This window comes from Macaca mulatta, chromosome 16 (genome assembly GCF_049350105.2).
Source record: "Macaca mulatta isolate MMU2019108-1 chromosome 16, T2T-MMU8v2.0, whole genome shotgun sequence".
In the NCBI taxonomy this organism is placed as follows: domain Eukaryota; kingdom Metazoa; phylum Chordata; class Mammalia; order Primates; family Cercopithecidae; genus Macaca; species Macaca mulatta.
In genome coordinates, this window is record NC_133421.1 from 52,451,144 (window position 1) to 52,473,410 (window position 22,267).

The following is a 22,267-nucleotide window of genomic DNA, read 5'->3' on the forward strand; positions in this document are numbered from 1 at the left end:
GACAGGGCTTCCGCATCTCTGTTTTGTGAGAGCAAAGGAAGTTGAGATGGGAAGTGTCAGTAGGAACCATTCTCAGTTTTCAGGCAAATGAAGACAGAGACCAAGGTGAGTGCCCACCTTCTTGTCACAGATTAATGGTATTTGCTGGGCAAAGGGGACATAGGAGGAGAGTGGAAGACACAGATAAGAATCAAATAATCAAGCAAATAACAGTCATTAAGAACTCAGAAGTGCCACAAAGGAAAATTACAAGAAGTCATGGGCACAGGCAACGGATGGAGCTGGCCTAGTCACCCATGAAGGGCCCCACATGAAGGAGGCATGCCCCCTCCCAGGGCTTAACACCAGGACACGTGCCAGACTGCCCAGATACAGATCAGGCTCAAAGACCTGGTCCAAGTCAGCAGCACTGCCTTTTTAAAGGGTTTTAAAGCTGGAAGGCTCCTTGAAGGTCATGTGACCTGGGGGTGCCCAGCCCTGACTACACATTAGCATCAGCTGGAAAAATGTTAAAAATAACCAATGCCAGGGCTCTATCTTTGAGTCTCACTTAATTGGTCTGGGGTGGGACTGAGGCATCAGGACATCTTAAAAACTCCCCAGGGGATTTTAATGTACAGCCAGGGTGGAAACCATCAATCTAATTCCAACATCTAACGTGACATCAATCAGTCATCATACAGAGTGTCCAATGCTAGACTGTGGGATAAATGATCTCAGCCAGACTTTCCTAACCAACCCTGTCTCTAAATGAGAAAATCAAAGTTGACCACAGAGTTAAGCAGCTCTTTGGTTGTCAGTGAAATCTACATTCCAACTAGAAGAACGTTAAGGGAAGAGATGAACTTTGGGGAAGGTCCTGTCTCTGCTTTATTGTGCAACGGTGTTGAAACACATTTATGACCTTCTACTAAGGAGATATTTCCGACGGGCTCCTCGGGTCACCACCATTCGCACTCAGTGAACACCAAGCAGCGGGGTGGCAAGTGGGAGGGAGCCCAGGGCTGGTGAGAGAGACACAAAACACGGCCCACTGTTGCTCCTGTGTCTATTCTGGGTCCCGAATAGATGATGTCACCTCCAGCGGCAGTGGAAAGCAGAGTCATGAATCATCCATGAGCCAGCCCAGCCCTCCAAGATAATAAATTGGATGTCAGCATTGCGTACGCACATTGCAGATTTGGTGCAGAGGCGCCGGCACTGCCTAGGGTGCTAGAACATAGGCACCAATGCTGGACACGTTCAAGGGGAAGAAGGCGCTTTCAATTATTTCCTGATACCAAGATGGGTGGCAAGTTGAGGGAAAAATTTCAAATGCGTAGGGAGTGCTCAAAGGTGTACAACTTTGATCACTTTAAAATCATGGCAGCGATTTTTATACACTACTGGGTTTGCCAACCATACCAGAGGATTAAGAGAAGCACATCCACATGAGTGCTATAATGATCAATTACTGCTGTGCCCACCGGCATCCTTACAACTGGAGACCCGTAGGTGTTGCCATTTTGACCTCCAACTGCATTAATTTAGCTTAAAAATTCACTCCAGGATTGAATTTGGCAAATGATCCTGCCTGAAAGGGCTTCTGGGACAACATAAAGAAATTAAGAAGTCTGTTTGGCAGCTTTTGAAGTTCAGTGTTGTCTTGCTGTTTTTTTTTTTTTTTTTTTTTTTTTTTTTTTTCAGGATAGAAAGGGAGTCAGGTATATAGGGATGCCAGGGTGCATGTTGTCATACACATGAGCTCTCCTGATTTCCTTCTTTTTCTTCCTTCCTTTCTTTTTCTGGATTATTTCCCTGAATTGCCAACTTGAACGAGCCAGCTAGAAACACCGTTCTAATGAGTATGGTTTGTGTCGCTGGAGCTGGGAATTCTGACAACTCATAACTGTACTGGTTATTCCTTGGCTTATAAAGAAATGACTGAGCCCTGGAGGCCACTAAATTAAAATTTAAACTTCAGACTTCTTCAAGCGTCTCTCTCTCTCTCTGTCTACCAAAATATATCTTTAACATTCTAAGGTCAATTTCAAGGTCTTTGGTAAATTAGACTCGGGCAAGGTGTGAACCAAGTCAGGCTTTGGGGGCTGTGTTCTCAGTTGCAATGAAAGGTCTTTTCCCTAACTTGTCTTGCACATCATTTTGCTAAGGGGGGTCGTGACTAGGAAGGCACAGAGCGAGAAGGATAAGTCTGACCACCAGGACTGCAGGCCAGTAGTGAGCAAGGGGACATACTGGGCAGGAAGCTCTGCTTTGCCCTATTATTTTCCTAGGGCTGCTGTAACAAGCTACCACAAACGGGAGTGCTTAAAACAACAGAAACTTATTCTCAGTTTTGAAAGCGAGAAATCTGAAATTCAGGTGTTGGCAAGGCCACGCCCTCTTGAAAGCTCAGGGGAAAATCTGTTTCAGGCTCTTCTCTTAGCTTCTGGTCTGGTCAGCAATCCTTGGCTTGCAGCCACACTGCCCCTGTCCCTGCCTCTGAGGTTATGTGGCCATCTCCCTGTCTCTCTCTTCACATGTTCCTTCTTATAAGGACTGTGGTCAGATCAGTTCACTCCACTAAGACCTCCTCTTAACCTGATTACACCTCCAAAGACCCTCTTTCTAAATAAGGTCACATTCTGAGGTACTTCAACTTATCTTTTTGGGGTTAGGACTTCTTTTGGGGTATCTTTTAGGGATAAGGACTTCAATTTATGTTTTTGGAGGACAAAATTCAGCCCGTAACACCCTTCAAGGTGGAAAACTTGACAGCACCTGCCAGCAGCCATCTAGGATGTTAACACTCTCTCCAATCAGCAAGCCTGAGCCTCCCTTCCCAAAGTAATGACAGTCACAGTATTCTTAGTAGTAAAATAACAGTAATTAATATGATAATGATGAAGTTAACATTTACAGATAGCCTTCCAAGCATCAGATGTTTCACACAGATAAACTATCTCACTTAAACTTCCCAAGTCCATGGGTTAATAACATTAACACCATTTAATAGATGAGAAAACTGAGGTTCAGAGAGATTTAGTAACTTGTCCAGGGTCACACAGCAATTGATTAGTGGTTGCTCTGGAAAGTGAGTCCTGCAGTGTGAATCTAGACCTAAGCTCTTATCCCTTTGCCACACGGCCCAGACACTTCACAAGCATCATTAACCAGGTGTTGCCTTGACTCCTAAGCTATAAACAATGGGAATGCAGAGGAAGATTCTGCATTTGCCACGCTGTGTAAGGTCCCTACATGTTTACTAGTCATAACTTGGGGTAGAAAAATGCTTTTAACTTTTTAAAAACTTGAATTATGAAGCGCTTTGAACTCCTGGGATGGAGGACCTCCCTGTTCTGGCCCTCCTCCCCTCTGGTCTTGGATGAACTGGTGCAAACCAGGCTCCTTTTCAGACCAGGGCCAGTCTGGCTATTCTAATAATAGCACGTTGTCTGGGAAGAGCAGAAACTACTAAGAAAATCCTCATCTATCCATCAGATCATCTGTTTATGGAAACAAAAAGACAGAGGAGACTCAGAGGTGAAGGATGGTCAGCTGCATTGAATCACATCTTGCTGGTTTGGAACTCCTGGGTGTCCCTGGCGGGACAGAAAACTCAGATGAGGCAGCGCCCACACCTCGCTCAACAAATATTAACCCCACAGTTACAACCAACTTTAAAAACATTTTATGTGCATGCCAGGAAGAAGGCAAACAATAGTTATTGTGGTAGGGTGCTAGGATGGAGTAATTTTTTTTTTTTTTTTTTTGAGCATCCCACTCTGTCACCCAGGCTAGAGTGCAGTGGCATGATCTCAGCTCACTGCAACCTCTGCCTCTGGGTTCAAGCAATTCTCCTGCCTCAGCCTCCCGAGTAGCTGGGATCACAGGCACATGCCATCATGCCTGGCTAATTTTTGTATTTTCAGTAGAGATGGGGTTTCACCATGTTGGCTAGGCTCGTCTTGAACTCCTGGCCTCAAGTGATCCACCCACCTTGGCCTCCCAAAGTGCTGGGATTACAGGCGTGAGCCACTGAGCCCGGCTGGTAAATTTTTTTTCTTTCAAAAAGTCTCTTTCATGTTGTTCTATTACTGCATTGACAGTTTAAATTGGAATAAATTTTAAAAGCTCACACTAAAGAAGTAAATGAATAGGTAATAAGTACATAAGGTACAAAAATTCAAAATGTAAATGAGTATATAATAGAAAGATTCCCTCCATGTCTCTATCTCAGGTCACTTAATTCTCTTCCCCATAAAAAAGGAGCAAACACTTTTTCATGTATGTACATCTGCATATGATATGCACAAGTGCATAAAACATATTTGAGTGTTTACTCTGGCCAGAGACTGTTCCAAACCCTTTATTCTCATTAAATGGCGTAAGCCTCAGGCTAACCCAATGTCCTATTTTATAGATAAGGAATCTGAGTCACAGACAGGATAAGTAAGTTGCCCAAGATCACACAGCTATTACGTCACAGAGCTTAGATATGTCTTGCTTCAGAGCGTGTGATCTTAACCAATATGAACTTCTAACTCCTTGTTACCAATTTTGCAGGTATCCTTTCAAAGATATTCCATGCACATGCGAGCATATGTGTGTGTGCAAAGCAGAGGAAAAAAACAACCACAAAAGGGTTTTATTTTTCAAGACTGGGATCCCCAAAACTCAAACACAGATTTTAGTTTGCCTAAAGAAGTTAAGCAGGTGATTTCACTTAAGGGGGAAGGGGAAGAACCCAGGCTGCCCCGCACTCTCCATGTGCAGTGGGCACTATGCAAGTGGAATCATTTAACTCCTACAGAGCGGGTATGTTACCTTAGCAAGGGAGCAAAACATCTGTAACTTGCCTGATATCACGCCCAAGGGAAAGCTGGGATCTGAAACCGAGTATGACCAACTCTAAAACTCAAGCTCTTTGCAGCATACCACGCTGATATACAGATACAGACGGGATAGCGTGTACCCTCTGATCCACAAACTGAAAACAGAAGCTCAAGTCTGGAGGTGCATAATAACCGGGACCCCTCTAGGAATCTTAAGTCCCAACGGGGAGGCAGCCCTCTCCAGCCCACCCAGGGCTTGCAACGACCCCTGGCCCAGCCCTCTCCAGCCACTGGCAGTGCCGTGATGCTAAGAAAGGGGGTGCTTTTAATCAAGCTGCCATGTTAAAGACTCCCTTCTCTTCAGACCTCCACACTCTGCCCTCACCGAGATCTTAAACCATGTTGTGAGAGTCAAAGCCTGGGCCTCTATGGGAACAGGACCAAACAAAAGATTCATTGTCCCTCTCTACAAAAAAACCACTTCTGGGTCAATGAAGTTGCTGACCCTGAGCCCACTCCCTTACTGCTTCCGTGGGCCATAGCAGGGGGAGGCAGGAAGACCTATTAGGTCACCACCCTTTTGGTGCCAGGGCTTTTATTCCAAAGGAAAGAAGTTTAAGATTTATATTTTGGCCAAAAAAGCACAGCTCATCCCGGTACCAAATTCCCACTGGCTTTGCAAGTTCCCTCTCGCCCTGGGCACCCTGTCCCCCAGCCCTGTTGCTAGGAAGTTGAGGGCTTTGTATTACTCCGTGTCTCCAAAGAAAAGCAGGTGAACAGAAACCAAGCTACTGTGTTGATTAATATCTCAAGAGACAGCGCCGGAATGGGCGCTTCCGGAATTGAGTTAGCTCAGGGGGAAAAAAAAAAAATTAAAGCACACTCCTTGCTTTCCTGTCAGAAATAAAATTAAGGTCTCGGATCGATGTTGCCAGATTCTACAGGAATCTTTAATGGCCTCCTCTACATGTTTTCAAATTCACATTCCCCTTCAACCCTACCCTTTTAATTGGTTATTTGCGAGGTCATGTTTGCACCAATTTCTCAGGAAGGCTAATGGTGTTTATTTAACGAGAAAATAAAATGTGCAGACAGCTCCAGGGCTGGTCTCTGAAAGATGGCAAAGGGTGGGCTGACTATCCCACCCCCTTCCTTTGCCCTCCGTTGCTGCAAGGTTACAGGGCCTGGGGATACAGCCCTGCAAGGGAGTGAAGAGGCGGGTGTGCCCCTCACGGTGGGCACGCAGCATCCCCACCCCCTCACACAGTCCCAGCTTTAGAATGAGCCCAGCTGGAGGCACAGAACCTTGGGTTTGGAGAATCTGGCAGAGAGGCAATGGCTGTCCTCTTATTGTCACTGTCGGACTGGGCGATTCTTCCTTGTTCTAACTCAAGTGTGCCCAACTTTGAGGCTACACAGAACTCTTTTCCAGCAGAATCTCTTTAAGTACCCAAAGGCAGCAATGCATGACCACATCACAGCTCTCTGCTCCCCTCAAGGCCTCTTTACCCAAGCTGGACCAGAGGAGACTCAATCATATTGAGTTTCTACCCCATTCTCACCATTCTCTCCTAGACTCCTGTTGGTCAATGTCTTTCTTAAACAGTTGCCCCCCTACCCCACCCTCCGCCACCCGACAATGGTCCACTCTGGAAAGAGAACTGGATTTCATCTAACCCCATCTAGGACCCTGAACTTACATAAGAGAACCCAGCTGGCATGTTACATCACACTACGGACTAAACTGAAAGCTCTGGGCAGCCAGGAACCCTGGCTGTTGATGGTGGTCTATGACAGACTGTCCGCTTTCTTGTCAAGTGGCTTCTAATCCTGGTGCAGAAATAGGATCAATACCAATACTGACCAACTGTTGGTTTACAGGCTTCCCATAAACCCCTTAACACATCTCAGACTTGGGGGAGGGTTTGATGGGTCCTTAGCACCATCAGCAATTAGTAAAAAGCTAACAGCAGATTTGAGAGGTGGGGAAAATACTACTGGTAAAATTCCAGTAGGGAAGACAAGCAGCAAATCCTGCTCCAGATTCCAACCGAGGGCAGCGTGGGAGCCAATCTTTTGCAGGCTGCCCTCCTGTCACATCAGTGAAAGTGTCATCACCAGCTGTGATTCTACACATCCTTATCATACTTTCGACTCCCTCCAACAACCCTTCTTAGACTGTGCGCTTTCCGGCCAGAGAATCTGATCGTTTTTGTCAAACACACTTCTTTCTCCATCCTACAAAGTCACATCTACAGCTTATACTGTCCCAACATTCTTCCCTAGGTAAATAAAGTCAGAATGTTAGACTCTCATTAGGAAGGACATGCATACATTATATCTGACATGCCATACCTACAAGTGAAGCAATGCTTTAAATTATTTTAAAATGTAACCTATACCTTTGTGAAACTCTTTTTCTATGCCCCTCCCTTTTTTTTTTTTTTGAGAAATAGACACCAATAAACAAATAATTACAGTGCAATTCTTAAGCATCTTTATATATCGTACATAAAAGAGTCAATCTGGACTTCAGAGGTCATTTCAAAAGTGAGTGTCTGGCAGGTATTCAAGACATTAAGGGCTGTTTTTCCTCCTTAGGAAAGCATTATCTTCTATCACAGCTTAAGTTACATCTTACTGGCACCATTTAAATAAATAAACTGATTACAAAGACCTTAAACTTCGGCCAACTGCTTTTTGGGACAGAGACTGAGCAAGCGCCTGGAAGAACCCAAGCTCTCAGGCCACCTGCCTGGATGCTCCTCCCTCTGGCTGGATCCCCTACCACTGCGCCTTTCCAGCCCAGGAACTGGGATAAACCGCAGCCACTCTGGGAAAGGACCCTCTCAGTCCAAGAGGCCTGACACTGATGGTGCTCGCTGGGGCGCACAAAACCATCCCACCGGCTTCCAGGGGGTCTCAGGGCTGTTACTCCTCTCCAAAGACATTAGCATTGCATTTAATAAGCAACTGCTAACTGCTGGGAGAAGAGTCATCCATCACACGAAGCTTTATTTCTCTCCCAGTGTCTCCTGTTCCTTTGCCTCTGGCAATGTCCCAGGGCAAGCAGGCCTGCTGGGTAATGAAGGCCACAGGGATGTCCTCTGCCAGAAACCACTCTCTCACCAGGCTATGGGATTAGCTTCAGAGACTCCTCACCTGCTTTCAACTAGGCCTCAACCATGGCGATCTTCCCTGGAGGAACCCAGCTGTGCAGGGCTCAGGAACCCAGGGTCCTGAAATTGGAGGGAAGGACAGCTGAGGTTCCTCTACAGTGACCCTCACAATGGGGAGCGCTCCCTTCCCCCATAAGGAGGTGAGTGTGAGATCATTTCAGCAAGCAACATGCCCGCATTCCACTTTCTCCATCAGGGCTGAGGTTGTGGGGACACTGGAGAGACAGCTGGCCACTGCACCCTTCCCCCCTCCCTCCCGCTGGCTGTCTACAGCCTCCTGCCAACAACAGAACAAACTGGAAGGACAGCACCTTGTTGCCTCTGCCCTCCCTGTCCCTCCCCTCCAGCCCCACCTTGGGATCAATACTTAATGCCTTGAGTCCAAGATCTTATCTGACTTTTACAAGGATAAAGCAACAAACTTCCCCCTCCTAATGATTAAATCCATTGACGATCAGCCCAGTGTTTTCCAGACCACCTCTAACAACTTTCAGAGAGCAAATGAAGTGACTGAGAAAACTGGAAAGCCACCATTCTCCTCTCCCCCAGGCACAGATCATTGTATGGAAGGCCAGGAAATGAAGTGAGGGACAGGGCCAAGGGAGGCATCCAGGTTTTTGTTTTATTTTTCGTGAGACAGAGTTTCACTCTTGTTGCCCAGGCTGGAGGGCAATGGCGCAATCTTGGCTCACTGCAACCTCCGCCTCCTGGATTCAAGTGATTCTCCGGCCTCAGCCTCCTGGGTAGCTGGGATTTCAGGAGGCACCCACTACCACACCCGGCTAATTTTTGTATTTTTAGTAGAGACGGGGTTTCACCATGTTGGCCAGGCTGGTCTCGAATTCCTGACCTCAGGTGATCCACCCGCCTCGGCCTCCCAAAGTGCTGGGATTACAGATGTGAGTCACGGCACCGGCTGGCATCCAGGTTTTAACTATAGCTCTGCTCCTTATCTGGCTGCAGGAATCTGCTGTGCAATATTTCAAACTTACGTGCCTTAGTTTCTCCAAGTGGAAATGGAGGAGCATGGTCATCCAGCAAGAAGGCTGGTGTGGAGAAGGACACAAAATGGGGAAATACTAAACCCTTAAAATGACCAACTCCTCTGCTTTAACCAGTTGCCTTGCTCAATGCTGCAGAGTGTAAGAGCCTGAGCTCCGGGTCAGACAGGCTGGGTTTATGTCCAAGCTCTGCTTTGACCAGTGTGTGACTCTGGGCAGCTCGGTTCACCTATGGCTGTTTGTCATCAAGATTCAATGGTAGGTGCCAGCACTGTGCTAAGCACTTGGTGTGTAAGTGCTCAGAAAGTGTTGGCTGTTTCTATCAAGATTGCTAACATGGCCTGCTTAGAAAGCAACAGAACTCCCCACACCATCACAGTGGGTGCTGCGTCAGGATGCTTAGATCCCCTTCAGGAATGAAGGACCTCTTTCCCAGCTGCTGGGAGTGCTGCTGGAAGACAGTCCCCAGCTGGAAGTCCCCTCCAGGATTTCCCCGGGGAAAGCCCAGGTCACATCAGCCTCACGGGGTGAGCTGTACCCGATGACAGGCCAGCGTGCAGGCATCAAGGATGCCACTCCCACCCCCAGCTGGCGACCCCTGAAGGACCACCCCATTGCAGAAGGGCATCTCAAGTCAGCTTCTGCCTCTGCCCTCTCCTGATCAACAGCACTTCTGGATAAGCCTCCCACTTGCTAATCCCTTCCTAGAGTTGCTTCCCAGGGAACCCAAGCTGCAACAACTGCTCACTCCCTCCGTACTCACACAAATAGCAAAGGAATTCATCTTGAACATTCTCACAGTTAAAAAGCTAAAGGCCAGAAACATACTTCAGGTCCTGGGGCTCATCAATCCCAGGTCTCTTATTTTTTAGAGGAAGAACCTGAGATGCTCAGAGAGTTAGGGAACGTGCCCCAGGAAAAATGTCATGGGAGCAGCAGAAGCTGGAGGAAGCCCTGCCTGTAAGGAGAAAGGTGAGAGCCCCCACATCTCCAGGGTTCCACCCACTGGGAGTCACAGACTGAACGCGGCACCCTCTTCCTGCCTGCAGGGTGGAAGACATACATTGCAGGAGGCTCATTCTCTCCTAGGTCCCGGGTTCTCTCCCGTGGCGCTAGTGAGGCCCAGGCTGGTGCTCCTGTGGATGGGAGATACAAGCTGCCGCCGTGCAGATGGAACTGAGGGCATCCCTGCCCCAACAGAGACCAACAGGGAGCAGGGACAGGAGGTGACCGGTGGGAGCAAAGAGTGCAAATTCTGCTCTGACCTGTGGCTCCTAACAGCAAGTGGAGACCGAATGGGGCCTGGGAGCCTGGCCCACCTGACGCTCATCAGATGTTAAGCCCAGTTCCCTGTGGTTATCCCTGAGCAGCAACTGTCACACAGCTCATGTCACACAGCTCCAAGGACACACAGGTAGCTGTCAAAATTCCTGGGGTGAGGATGAGTTGAGGCCCGAGGCCGCCCCACAGGGCTGGGCTAGGAGTCTGAGGACAAGTGCCAAGCATGTGCTGTGACAACAACTCTGGGTCGATTGTCTGGGTCTCTTTAAGAAGAGAGCAGGAGGTGGCACCAGCCAGGGAGATGTCCTCAACTTCTGCCACTACAGCACTTTCGTCTTGATAAGATCATGGACAGCAGGAACCAAGGAGGTGAAGGTAAGGTTGGGGCAAGGTGGCTGCATGAGGATTTTATTTCCTTGTGCTTATCACCTGATTCCAAATGCACACTCCATCAGGCCACAGATGTGCGGCTGGCTCCCTCCACATACATGATCTGTGCCTCTGCTGTGATATGTTCTTCTTTTTAAAAAACAATTTTCTTTTCACTCCCTTAAATGTTCTAAATGCAGTGAAGTATTACACCAGCTTTAGCACCCAGTTCAAAGAGAAATGCCTCCTCAGGTATCTTGAGGGGGTGGGACATGGGTATGGGCCGGTGCTCCCAACCACACAGAAACAGCAACGCGGAGTGGGAGGGCGCTGGATGAGAGGGAGGGCAGTGGGATGACGGCTCTCTCCTGCTGAGGTTTCCTGGCATGTATCCCCCCTCCACAGGCTGCAGCCCCTCAGGCCAGCTTCTCAATCATCTTTGAATAGGAGGCCCTGCCTTTCCTCTAGTTCTGGGCACCACACATTTTAGAGTTGGTCCTGCCCCCACTGCAGGCATCTTCACCTCTGGCAGGTCCGAGGGTGCTCGCAGAGGTCCTGGCTTGGTTGGGGGCAGGAGTGTGCATGCACCAAGGCCCTGCCCATGCTCCTTCCTGCCAGTGCCCACCAGGACTCCTGGAGAGCCAACAATGACGTCCCAAAGCCACTCTGAGCAGCGGGCCCTCCAACAGACCGTCCTCCACCTCACAACGGGCAACACACTCTTCCCGTGCCCATCCCAGACGAACCGCCACCCCATCATCTCTGCGGCCCAGCACCTTCTTTTCTCCCTTTTGGAAAAAGGGAAGAGGCTTCACCCACAGCAACAGGGATCTGGTTAAAAATAGAGAACTTTTCCTGGCACATCCTCTGGGCCTCCACCCAGAAGTCCAAAGTCCTGCGTTTCAAACCCACCTCTACCATGACCAGTCCTCTCCCTGCCCAGCTCTGAGAGTTAATGAGACGATACCAGTGTGAGCCCCCATCACAGGGCTTGACACACAGCAGATCAAAAAATACTTTCATTGATTTGCAAACTAAAAGGACAACAGTAGCACCTGGGGGCAACTCTGGAATCTCCCAGGATTATGAATTCTAACACTGAACACCAGGTGCCAAATTCAAATGGGCATCACCCACCAGAAAATAAACAGCCAGCAGTGCTCCTTTTAACAAACGCAATACCATCTGGACACAGCAGAGAAAGCAGAATTCGAAATCAACAGTCCTGAGACCCTGCTCAGCTCTGGGTCTCTCAGTTGCCTCCTCTGAGCCTTGGTTATTTTGACAACCAGATGGAGGTGATGATAATGCTAATAATAAGAGGTAAGATTTATGCACAACTGACTAGCTGCTTGGCATTACACTCTCCAAGCAATCCTGTGAGGAGGTTCTATGATTACCCCCATCCTACAGATGAATAAACTGAGGCATAAAGAAGTTAAGTGATTTTTCCCAATGTCACAACAACCCTCCGGGGGCTGCTGCGAAGGTCACATTAGGAGATGCATCTGCAAGTCGGGCTTGGAAACCATAAAGCTAGATCGACAGAAAGTGGATGACGATGGAGGATAACCCTGAATTACCCACCACGGGCACCAACTCCATCTCACTCTCTGGGCTCTCACTCCCCAGCAATGCGGTGGACAAAGCCGATCATTCCACACCTGCAAGCCCCTCCTTTCTCTCCCTGCTTCTCCACTGCTCCCCACCCTCCACCCCCTGCCATCTCTTCCCTCCATAAATACCACTTGACACCACTGTTATGCACCCAACGCTCAACTCTCCCGTTCTGAGGATGCTGTAGAGGGATGCATTCGAAGCCAGATTACCAGGCGCACTCAGGATATCCCCCTCCTTCTCCCAGCCCCTCCAGCAACGATTCCCACTCCACTCGTTCTTGCCTTTCACTCACTCTGCCTTCTCCAAACAGGAAAGACATACAGTCAGCGCTGGGTAACTGCTTCTAATCACAGGTGACAGCAGGAATGTAAACAACACAGGAAACATCTAAATGCAATCCAAGTGGCAAGGAAATGCTGCTCACTCGCAGGCTCCCTCCCTCAAGGGCACCAGCACACCACTTCCTGCCACCCCCTTAGGAAGCTCTGCTCATTAACACCCTGTTAATATGAACCCCAGAAACCTGAGCTTCCGGAGAACAGAACGCTAAGTCATCACCTCCTTTGACTCTGCTACCTCCAGGGAGGACTTTTCTAGATGCCTCCAACTTTTCTGTTCAAAGCAATAAATTTAATGTGTTCTTTTTGGGGAAGGAAGAGACTAAGGGCAGGGCCGGAGACCCTTTTGAGAATTTGTCCAAACCTAGGGATCTTCACCCAAGAAAAGTATAAACATACAACATTTTGCATGTCATTTCAGAGGTTCATAGACTCCAGGTCAAGATCCGTTTTTTGTAAAGTGGACAGGACAGAAGCAGCACAGGGAAAAGTACAATTAAGTGCAGATGCCCTCTACACATTCCAGAGGCCCCACGGGGCATTCCCAAGGCTGTAATCGCTACATACCCAACGAACCTACAAAGTTTTATTTTGATTTTTTGGCTCTTTAGATTGACAGTCTGCTCCTAAAGAACCTCCTTCAATGCAAATTGATAACTCAATTGAGTCACTGCTGTGAATAATTTCCCCTTGGATCGCTTAGTGCCAAGGTTAGCCAGGGACCAAGAAAGGCGGGATTAGAGAGGTATATCTGAATGGGTGTGCTGGGGATGGCTGCATAACCAAACAGGAGTTCCCAAGCCAGAAGGAAATGGTTTTCCAACTATCCAGTTCTGGAACTCTTCGTGCTACTGGAACCCTCTGTGAATAAAGATCTTCAAAGGATGGTCACCTCTACCTGCTTGACTCCGGACTCTCACTGGATCTTTTGTCAGTGGGACTGGGGATGACAGAGAGAGAGGCCAGGACAGGGTGAACTCAACCCTCTTACACTGGGGTAATCTTACCTCTGTGCCTGTTAGTAGTTTTATCAAACATCAGCATTGCATCTTCCACCTGCAAAACAAATATAGAATAAAGGTTGCTTTAGGAATTTTAAGAAAGTACACAAAACATTATATGCATGGGGGAGGGGTGAGGGGGTAGTTTCCATTATAGAAGTAATAGTTGCTTATCAAAAAATATCTGAAAATGCAAAAAAGTAGAAAGAAAAAAAAAATTAGTGGCCTTTCCACCCCACACAATTACAGTTAATATCTTATATAGTTCCCTTCAGGGTCTGCTTTTTATTTTTGGAGACAGGGTCTCACTCTGTCACCCAGGCTAGAGTGCAGTGGCACCATCATGGCTCACTGTAGCCTTGACCACCTGAGCTCAAGTGATCCTCCTGCCTCAGCCTCCTGAGCAGCTGGAACTACAACATGCCCAGCTATTTTTATTTTTATTATTTTTATTGTAATTATTTATTTATTTATTTTTAGAGACAGGGTCCCACCGTGTTGCTCAGGCTGGTCTTGAACTCCTGGGCTCAAGTGATCCTCCTGCCACAGCCTCTCAAAGCACTGAGATTAGAGGTGTGAGCCACTGCTCTGGGCCTAGAGTTGTTTTTTTTTTTTTTTTTTAAGAAAGTAAAAACTACACCTATTTCAATATAGTTTAAATCATATAGTATATAGAATTTTTCCTTTTGTTAACCCGCGACATTACAACATGGCAAACAATTCCCAGGTTAGTATATCATGTATACTATCTTGACCGATGCATATTTCCCAGCGTAAGAAGCCATAGCTTTCTTAATTATTGCCCTTCTAATGGATATATGAATTGTTTTTAGTGATACACAATGAAGCTTGAACATCCTGATTGTTATGGGCTCAACTGTCTCCCAAAATTCAGAGTTGAAGTTCTAATCCTTATCACCTCAAAATGTGACTGTATTTGGAGAGAGGTTCTTCAAAGAAGTAATTAATTTAAAATGAGATCATTAGGGTGGTCCCTGATCCAATATGACTGATGTCCTTATCAGAAGAGATTAGGACACAAACACAAACAGGGAAGACCATGTGCTGACGCAGGGAGAAGAACGGGCCATCTGCAAGCCAAGGAGAGAGGCCTCAGAAGAAAGCAACCCCGCCACACCTTGATCTTGAACTTCTAGCCTCCAGAACTGTGAAAAAGTACATTTCTGTTGTTTTAGCCCTCCAATCTGCGTTACTTTATTATGGCAGTACCAGCAAACAAATATATTGATGCTAGGACCTTTTTAAAAACATCAAAGAGAAGAACATAATAAAATACCAAAGGCATCCTCTGTCTCTCTTGCTAATCCCTTCCAGACCCCTCCCACGCATCCTGTAACCCCTTCTGGATATTTCTGGCAATAAGATTTCAGGGTCCACACTTAACTCCCACAGAGAGCTCAAGGAACTCACACTGAATGAACCAGATTCCGCTCTGGAATACACTCCTTTTATGAGTATTTATGACCCACTCCTTTATCCCACAGAGTACACATCTTTAGCACAGGCGTTTGTCCTCACCCTTCAGCTGCTCACCGGGGGAGGGCACCTGGTCTGACCAGCGTGCAGCCTACTCTCTTCATTCACTCTGTGCTCAAGGTTGACGGTAAAAACACAACCCAACCCGTGTGGCTGTGGGTGGGTAAAACTGTTAACGGGGAGGCCCTGTCCTCAGAGCAATTTCACTGTGTGCCTGTGGCTGAGAAGGACCGAGCACCGTTGATGTGCACTCAAAGGCTCACAAATGAGCTTGGGGGCCGGCGCTAATCCCTTTGAGAAAAGCAGTCGTGGGCTATTCATGCCTCACTCCTCCCAGACTACAATCTCCAATGGAGGAGAAGACACTGGGCAAAGCAATAAACCGAGGTTTAAAATGGTGCCTGCAGACAAATCAAATGTATTTTTCTAGATGCGATCAAATATAATAGGAGGAAGAGCAAAGTCAAGGTAAGAATGGAAGATGGGGGTAGGCAAGCCGGTCATAAACCTCAAAGAGAATGGCCTGGCTTAAAAATCTCTTCTCAAGTCAGGGCCCCCTTTTGTTGCTAGGCAACCAAACCTGAACAAACAGGCTCCCGGGGCCTTCCCCTTCTGCTCCCCATTTCTGAAGTCAGTTACTGGGAGGCAAATGGCCTGGCATGGTGGCTCCTCCAGCAGGGAGCTGCCCTCTCTCTCCCAGGCACCAGGATGGTGGGAGTGGGCAAGGCTAGTTTGGAGATCCCTTAAAACAGGTGTTCCTTCACCACCCTGTCCCCATGCCCATCCAAGGCAGGACAAACTCCTTTTGGGCGGGCTTCAAGAGCCCCCCACAGGTACCTGCTGGGGCCACATACACAACAGCCGTTCCGCCTCCCATGCACCACACACGCAAAATCACCATAAGATCAACTGGTGTGTTTGTACACAGAGCAGTCACACTCGAGCATATGGTATCTCAGACTCAGACCCTGGGACTCGATAGGAATGCGAACGCCTGGGGTGTGGGTGGGTGGGGGGTGAGGCCTGCCGGGTATCACGCAGGTAAATGTGACATCTGTTTTGCACCCATCTCCATATTTTCCAAGATGTTTGCCAAATCCTTATTTTGAACTGAAAATGCCTAACAGTAAGGAAAACAGCCACCCTTCTGTGCTGGCCACGTTTTGGTACTGGGACTCGGAGTCCCTTAGGAAATAAATGTTTGGGATTTTTTTTTTTTTTTTAATGTATTTTCAAAACCTCCTTTCAACAGTGCATAATTGGCTCCCCTTTTCCTTCCTAAGTTTGGACGTTTTCTAATACTGCCCTCTCAACATTCGCTCCACCCTGGTGAGCGTGGGGGAGGATCTGTATATGTTTTTAGGGCAACCATTGTCGTAAAGAATAGAGCTCTTTCCTCTGTAGTCCCGCTGTACAATGGGGCTCGCAAAGACCTCCTGAATAGATAAAGTCTCAGGGCGAACGAAAAATTCTATTAACACGTTACAAAATACAACGTCTAAGAAGGAGCTAGAGAGGAAAGAGAAAGGGAAAGAAAATCAATATGGATAAGTCCCAGTGCTTGGGGGTAGAAAACTTTTCAGCAATTGCAAAACACTTATTAATTCAGAGAAGCCATCAATGCGATGGAAATCTGGCAGAACAGCAAGAGCTGAAACTAGAAGAATTTGAATATACAAAGACTGAATAGAATGAAAAACACAGCCTCACATACGAGACTGTTTCTCACGGTTCTATGTGAATCAAACAGAAGCGGCTTGTGTGAGTCAAGGGAAAATAAGGGGCACAGTTAAGGTAACTGGTATTCAACCCAGAGCCAGCAAGCTGATAACTCTCGTGGTCTCGGTCTTTGTCTCTGTCTCCCTCTCTCTCTGTCTCTCTCTCTCTCTCTCTCTCTCTCTCACACACACACACACACACACACACACACACACACACAACCCAGGTAGATCAGGGGGCTATGAAGACTCATCAACATGAACACACAGGCCAGGCCTCATTCAAGATGCTAGGAGAGCCCAAAAGCTTAGGGGAAGCTGGGAATACGAGTTTTTCTTTTTTCTTTCTTTTTCTTTTTTTTTTTTTTTTGAGACAGAGTCTCGTTCTGTCACCCAGGCTGGAGTGCAATGGCGTGATTTTGGCTCACTGCAACCCCCGCCTCCCGGGTTCAAGCGATTCTCCTGCCTCAGCCTCCTAAGTAGCTGGGATTACAGGCACGTGCCACCATGCCCAGCTAATTTTTGTATTTTTAGTAGAGAGGAGGTTTCACCATGTTGGTCAGGCTGGTCTCGAACTCCTGACCTTGTGATCCGCCCACCCTGGCCTCCCAAAGTGCTGGGATTACAGGCGTGAGCCACCGTGCCCAGCCAGGAACAGGAGTTTCTCTAACCCCTTATGAAACACCCCCTCTAGGGACACCACCCTCATCCTTACGATTAACACTGGTACTTACTTCACATTGACAATGCGCTCACCTGCCTTACAAAGTTCTTTGTACCTAAAATGGGCACCTGCAGGCCTAGTGGCTCCCCCGAGGGAGAGAGAAGGACAAGAGGTATCTGATCCTCAGCATGATTTGTCCCATGTCCTGGCAGAATCCCGGTCTGTTTTGGGAAAAGGAGCTTATTCCAACCTTGAGATGTGCCTTGTAATAACTTGGGGCAGGTTTGAGATAATGGCCCTGGCATCTTTAGTGGTGTATCTTTGTGAATGAAAGAACAAAATAGGCTGGATATGGTGGATCATGTCTAGTAATCCCAGCACTTTAGGAGGCTGAGGTGGGAAAACTGCTTGAGGCCCGGAGTTTGAGACCAGCCTGGGCAATATAGCAAGACCTCATCTCTACAAAAAAAAAACTAAAAACTTAGCCAGGCATTGTGGCGCACACCAGTGGTCCCAGCTACTCAGATGGCTAAGGTGGTAAGATCGCTTGAGCCTGGGAGATTGAGGCTGTAGTGAACCATGACTGAACTCTAGCCCGAGCTAGAGTGAGACCCTGTCTCAAAAAACAACTCCCCGCCCCGGCCCCTGCCAAAAAAATAGAAAGCAAAGTAAAGTAACATTTAGGTGAGCTGGTGGGGAATGTCCTGACACCAGAAGGTACTGAACACACTTCTGACTACTGCACGGTTCAGACTATGCTGTAATATCCTCAGAAGTGTGTGAGAGTCAACAAAGGGGACCTAATCTGTTAGTTTCTATGGCTGCTGGAGTTGGGGCAGGGATTCTCAAACATCATCCACATCAGAATCATCATCAGAGGGACTGTTAAGCCACAGATCTCCCGGGGTCTCACAGCCAGAGTGACTGATTCAGTAGTATTTGCATTTCTAACAAGTTCCCAGGTGATGCTGATGCAGCTGCCGGCCCAGAGACCCCTCTTTCCATGAGCTACTGTAAGGGTAAGAAGCAAGAGCAAAGGTTAAAGACACCGGGCAGAGGTTGCTTCTTCCTCTTTAACATACACTCAGTGGTCAATACATGAAACAAAATTTCCCATCTAGGAGCAATTGATCCACTTCAGTGTGGAAAGTTCTCCCTCTCTTTGTTCCCCTTCTCTCAGACGTTTATATTCTAAAATCCTAAAAATGATGATGGTTAGATCCCACGATGGAAAAGATGATAAGAAGAGGGACAACCAAATTGCCCTGCACCCAATGCAAGAAAAGTCCAGATTCTACTAGGATGACACAAACTTTCCTTCTAACAGATAAACTCTTATTCACAGATAAACTCATGTCGAGATCTACCTAACAGATAAACTCATGTCTAGATCGTGCAGCCAATCCAATCTTGAATAGAAAACTTAGCAGATGGTAACTTTATTTACTTTTATGCAACATACATGTATGAGGCATTCACTATTTGCAAACCATCAGCCAAAGTACAAATAAAAGACAACTCACACAGGTCTATGGTGGACTGACGATATGAATGATCTCACACCCTATCCTCAGTGAGTTTGCTGTCCTTCTCCCAAAGAGGTGGAGTTTACTTCCATCCCTTGAATCTGGGCTTAATTTGTTAGGGCTAATAAAATGCAGTGGGGGGAAGAGTATGCCTGTTTTGGGCCTAGCCTTAAGAGGATTTGCAAGTTCCTGCTTGTTCTCTCTTGCACCTCTGCCATCACCATGACAAGGGCATGCCCAGGCTAGCCTGATGAAGAATGGGTGGCACAAGGAGCAGGGCCAACTCCCCTGTGCTGAGGCCAGCCTAGATAGGTGGACAGCCAGTCACCCTCAAAGCATGCAAGTGAGACCAGCCAAGATCAGCAGAACCACTCCAAGTGTACTCCAGACACGTGAGATAAACAGTTACTGTCTGCCCCTGAAGTTTTGTGGTTAGTTACACAGCATTCTTGTGGCCATAGCTAACTCATACATGGTCCTCATTCTAAAAAATGCCCCCAAAACAACAAAGAAAGCTTACAATCAGAAGACAGACAGTCTAAAATAATACCAGAAAGTAAGCAAAGCACAGAAAAGGGGCAGAAGAAGGGAAAGTGCTGAATGTGGCAGAGAATTAAACTATCAGGTTCCACATTCCACATGGAGCACACTCTTCATGGAACATTCCACAAGGAACACAGGTATTAAGGTGTGGAGGGACCTCTTCTAAATCTCACCCCATCAGCAAGGTTGGAGACAGAGATCCTAGAAGCGCCAAGAGAAATTGGCAACTTGTTCCTCACTAAATGAGCACCACGAAAATCAGCAATAATTACCACTCAAGTCAATGGGTGATGCCTCTCTAATCCTAATTCATTTAATGAATGAGTGAACTCTCTTTCTTTTTTTTTTTTTTTTTTTTTTTTTTTTGAGACGGAGTCTAGCTCTGTTGCCCAGGCTGGAGTGCAGTGGCCGGATCTCAGCTCACTGCAAGCCCCGCCTCCCGGGTTCACGCCATTCTCCTGCCTCAGCCTCCCGAGTAGCTGGGAGTACAGGCGCCCGCCACCTCGCCCGGCTAATTTTTTTTTTTGTATTTTAGTAGAGACGGGGTTTCACCGTGTTAGCCAGGATGGTCTCGATCTCCTGAACTCGTGATCCGCCCGTCTCGGCCTCCCAAAGTGCTGGGATTACAGGCTTGAGCCACCGCGCCCGGCCGAACTCTCTTTCTAATGAGTCAAAAGATTTATTGTGAGCCAGGCATTCTTGCTGGGTGATTTTAGAAGTAGCCAGATGGTGTTGACCACATCCAGGGGTTAGACTTGAGACAGCCCAGCTCACGTGTTGGCGGAATAGGAAACCTTTAAAGACACAATGCAGGCTGGGCGTGGTGGCTCACACCTGTAATCCCAACACTTTGGGAGGCCGAGGCAGGCAGGTCACTTGAGGTCAGGAGTTCGAGACCAGCCTGGCCAACATAGTGAAACTCCGTCTCTACTAAAAGTACAAAAAATTAGCTGGGCATGGTGATGTGCGCCTATAATCCCAGCTACTCAGGAGGCTGAGGCAGGAGAATTGCTTGAACCTGGGAGGTGGAAGTTGCAGTGAACTGGGATCACGCCATTGCACTCCAGCCCAAATGACAGAGACTCCATCTCAAAAAAAAACAAAGACACAATGCAATGATGCACAGAGGGAGGTCAAAAATTCTATTGTCCAGTTAGCTGGCTAACGGGTGGGACCCTACAGTATGTCCCCTGGACCACTGCCTCTTCTGCTGAAGGTTTTACAGTTTTGGCTCCCCAAGTACATAGTAGGTGAGTGAAGCTGAACTGATCTGAGGACACAAAAAACTTGTTCCCAGGAGACAGCTAAAGAGAAAAGTGTTGCTCGTATGTAACTCAGCAGATGCTGGGAGACAGCTGGGTGTGGTGGGGAGTGCCTGCACCAAGCATGGAAGGAGTCCGGGTTCTAATCCCAGCCCCACCAGGATCTCACTGAGGACCAGTCCCCTCCCTCCTCTATCCTCAGTTTTTCTTCTGTGAAAGGAGGAAATTCTATGAGACGGCTCCTAAGATCCATGCATAAAGACTCTGCCTGGAATGCGAACATGGACTCCAAAGGCAGCTGGGACGATGCTCTGGAAGCACCGACTTGGCCACTGGGCTTCTGTAAACTCTCTGTGCTGTGAGGCTACTCCAGAGCTTTGCTGTGGCCGATGCACGTCCTGAGAAATGTCCTACTCCTCTGGGGATATAAATATACACACCCACACGCCACACATATCAAGAACAAAGCAGGAAACGGCACTTCAAATGATTCTTAAATTATCTGGTCAAATGCAAGAAGAAACCCAGCTCTCCAAACTCCCCCAGAACAAATGCCCTTGAATTTCTCTTCCTGCTCCCACTCAAACGCTCCAAGTGTTAGTCTAAATAAACACCCTCAAATGCAATACCATGATACTATAGTGTGTCAGGCTTAACAGGCCTTATTTATGCTCTGTAAACTCAAGGAGCTAAAGCTACAAGAGTGAGACTCGGCTGAGGTGGCAGGACTGCCCAGGCCACAGGTGCCTGGGGCCCGTGGTGGAGACAGTCGCTGCCTGGGTCCAGGATTACGCAGAACATGGGAAGGCACTGTCTCCACCTCTCTCCCTGCCAGCTTGGGCAAAACCCAAATCGGTTCCTTCCGTAAAGCTCAGGAATAACGTGTAGTTTATTGAAATAGGACTTTACCGTATGCTCTGGCCTTGCAAAGGGTGGGGTTGGTCTATCTTTAACTGTTCTCCAAAGAGGAAGGATGGAGAAGAAGGAGCAGACTGGAAAATCCCATTGGTTTATACTGAAATCAACATCAGTGGTTTTCAGCCATGACTGCTCACCAAGGCCACACCCCAACCTATTAAATCAGTACTCTGGAGTGGGCAGACCAAAAGAGGATTTTTAAACGCTCCCCAGTGATCCAGGGTGCAGCCAAGGCCGAGACCCACCGTTCTAAATGGCTAAACAGAGCTGAGTTGAGCCTTAACATGGCATATGTGTGTGTAGACAGGCTCTAAGTAAATGAGTATTAATGGGTCTTCTGCTGCCTAAAGATGAGACGTTCATCCCCTGCCAGAGGTCAGGAGCAGGCACTCCTTGCCTCATCCTACTTTCTTAGGGCTGTCCTTAAGCTTAACTCAGTCTTGGTACAAGAAAGCCAAAGTTCTATACTAGAAGTCGCTCAGAAGGACAAAAACTGAACAGAGGGCTTTAAGAAAACCTAACAAAACCATTTTTTT

The 22,267-nt window shown here is 47.5% G+C and overlaps 1 protein-coding gene and 2 long non-coding RNA genes across 22 annotated transcripts in view; 2 read left to right on the plus strand and 1 right to left on the minus strand.

Annotated features, from left to right (window-relative positions):
* The window catches only part of MSI2 (musashi RNA binding protein 2), a 433,576-nt gene that overhangs the window by 144,265 nt on the left and 267,044 nt on the right, over positions 1-22,267 (minus strand). For all 20 annotated transcript variants that reach the window (XR_003723736.2, XR_013406457.1, XM_077970994.1 and 17 more), the window contains one exon: positions 13,610-13,658. Coding sequence is in view for 18 of the 20 variants with exons in the window: in XM_077970994.1 (XP_077827120.1) it covers positions 13,610-13,658 (49 nt within the window). In the remaining 2 variants the exon portion in view is untranslated. The remainder of the gene's footprint in view (positions 1-13,609; positions 13,659-22,267) is intronic.
* Positions 10,035-13,497, plus strand: LOC144335531 (uncharacterized). The gene is made up of 2 exons (XR_013406460.1): positions 10,035-10,650; positions 11,263-13,497. It is a non-coding gene; the product is annotated as an uncharacterized LOC144335531 (long non-coding RNA).
* LOC144335547 (uncharacterized) lies at positions 19,789-21,437 on the plus strand. Its single transcript, XR_013406477.1, has 3 exons — positions 19,789-19,830; positions 20,799-20,876; positions 21,016-21,437. It is a non-coding gene; the product is annotated as an uncharacterized LOC144335547 (long non-coding RNA).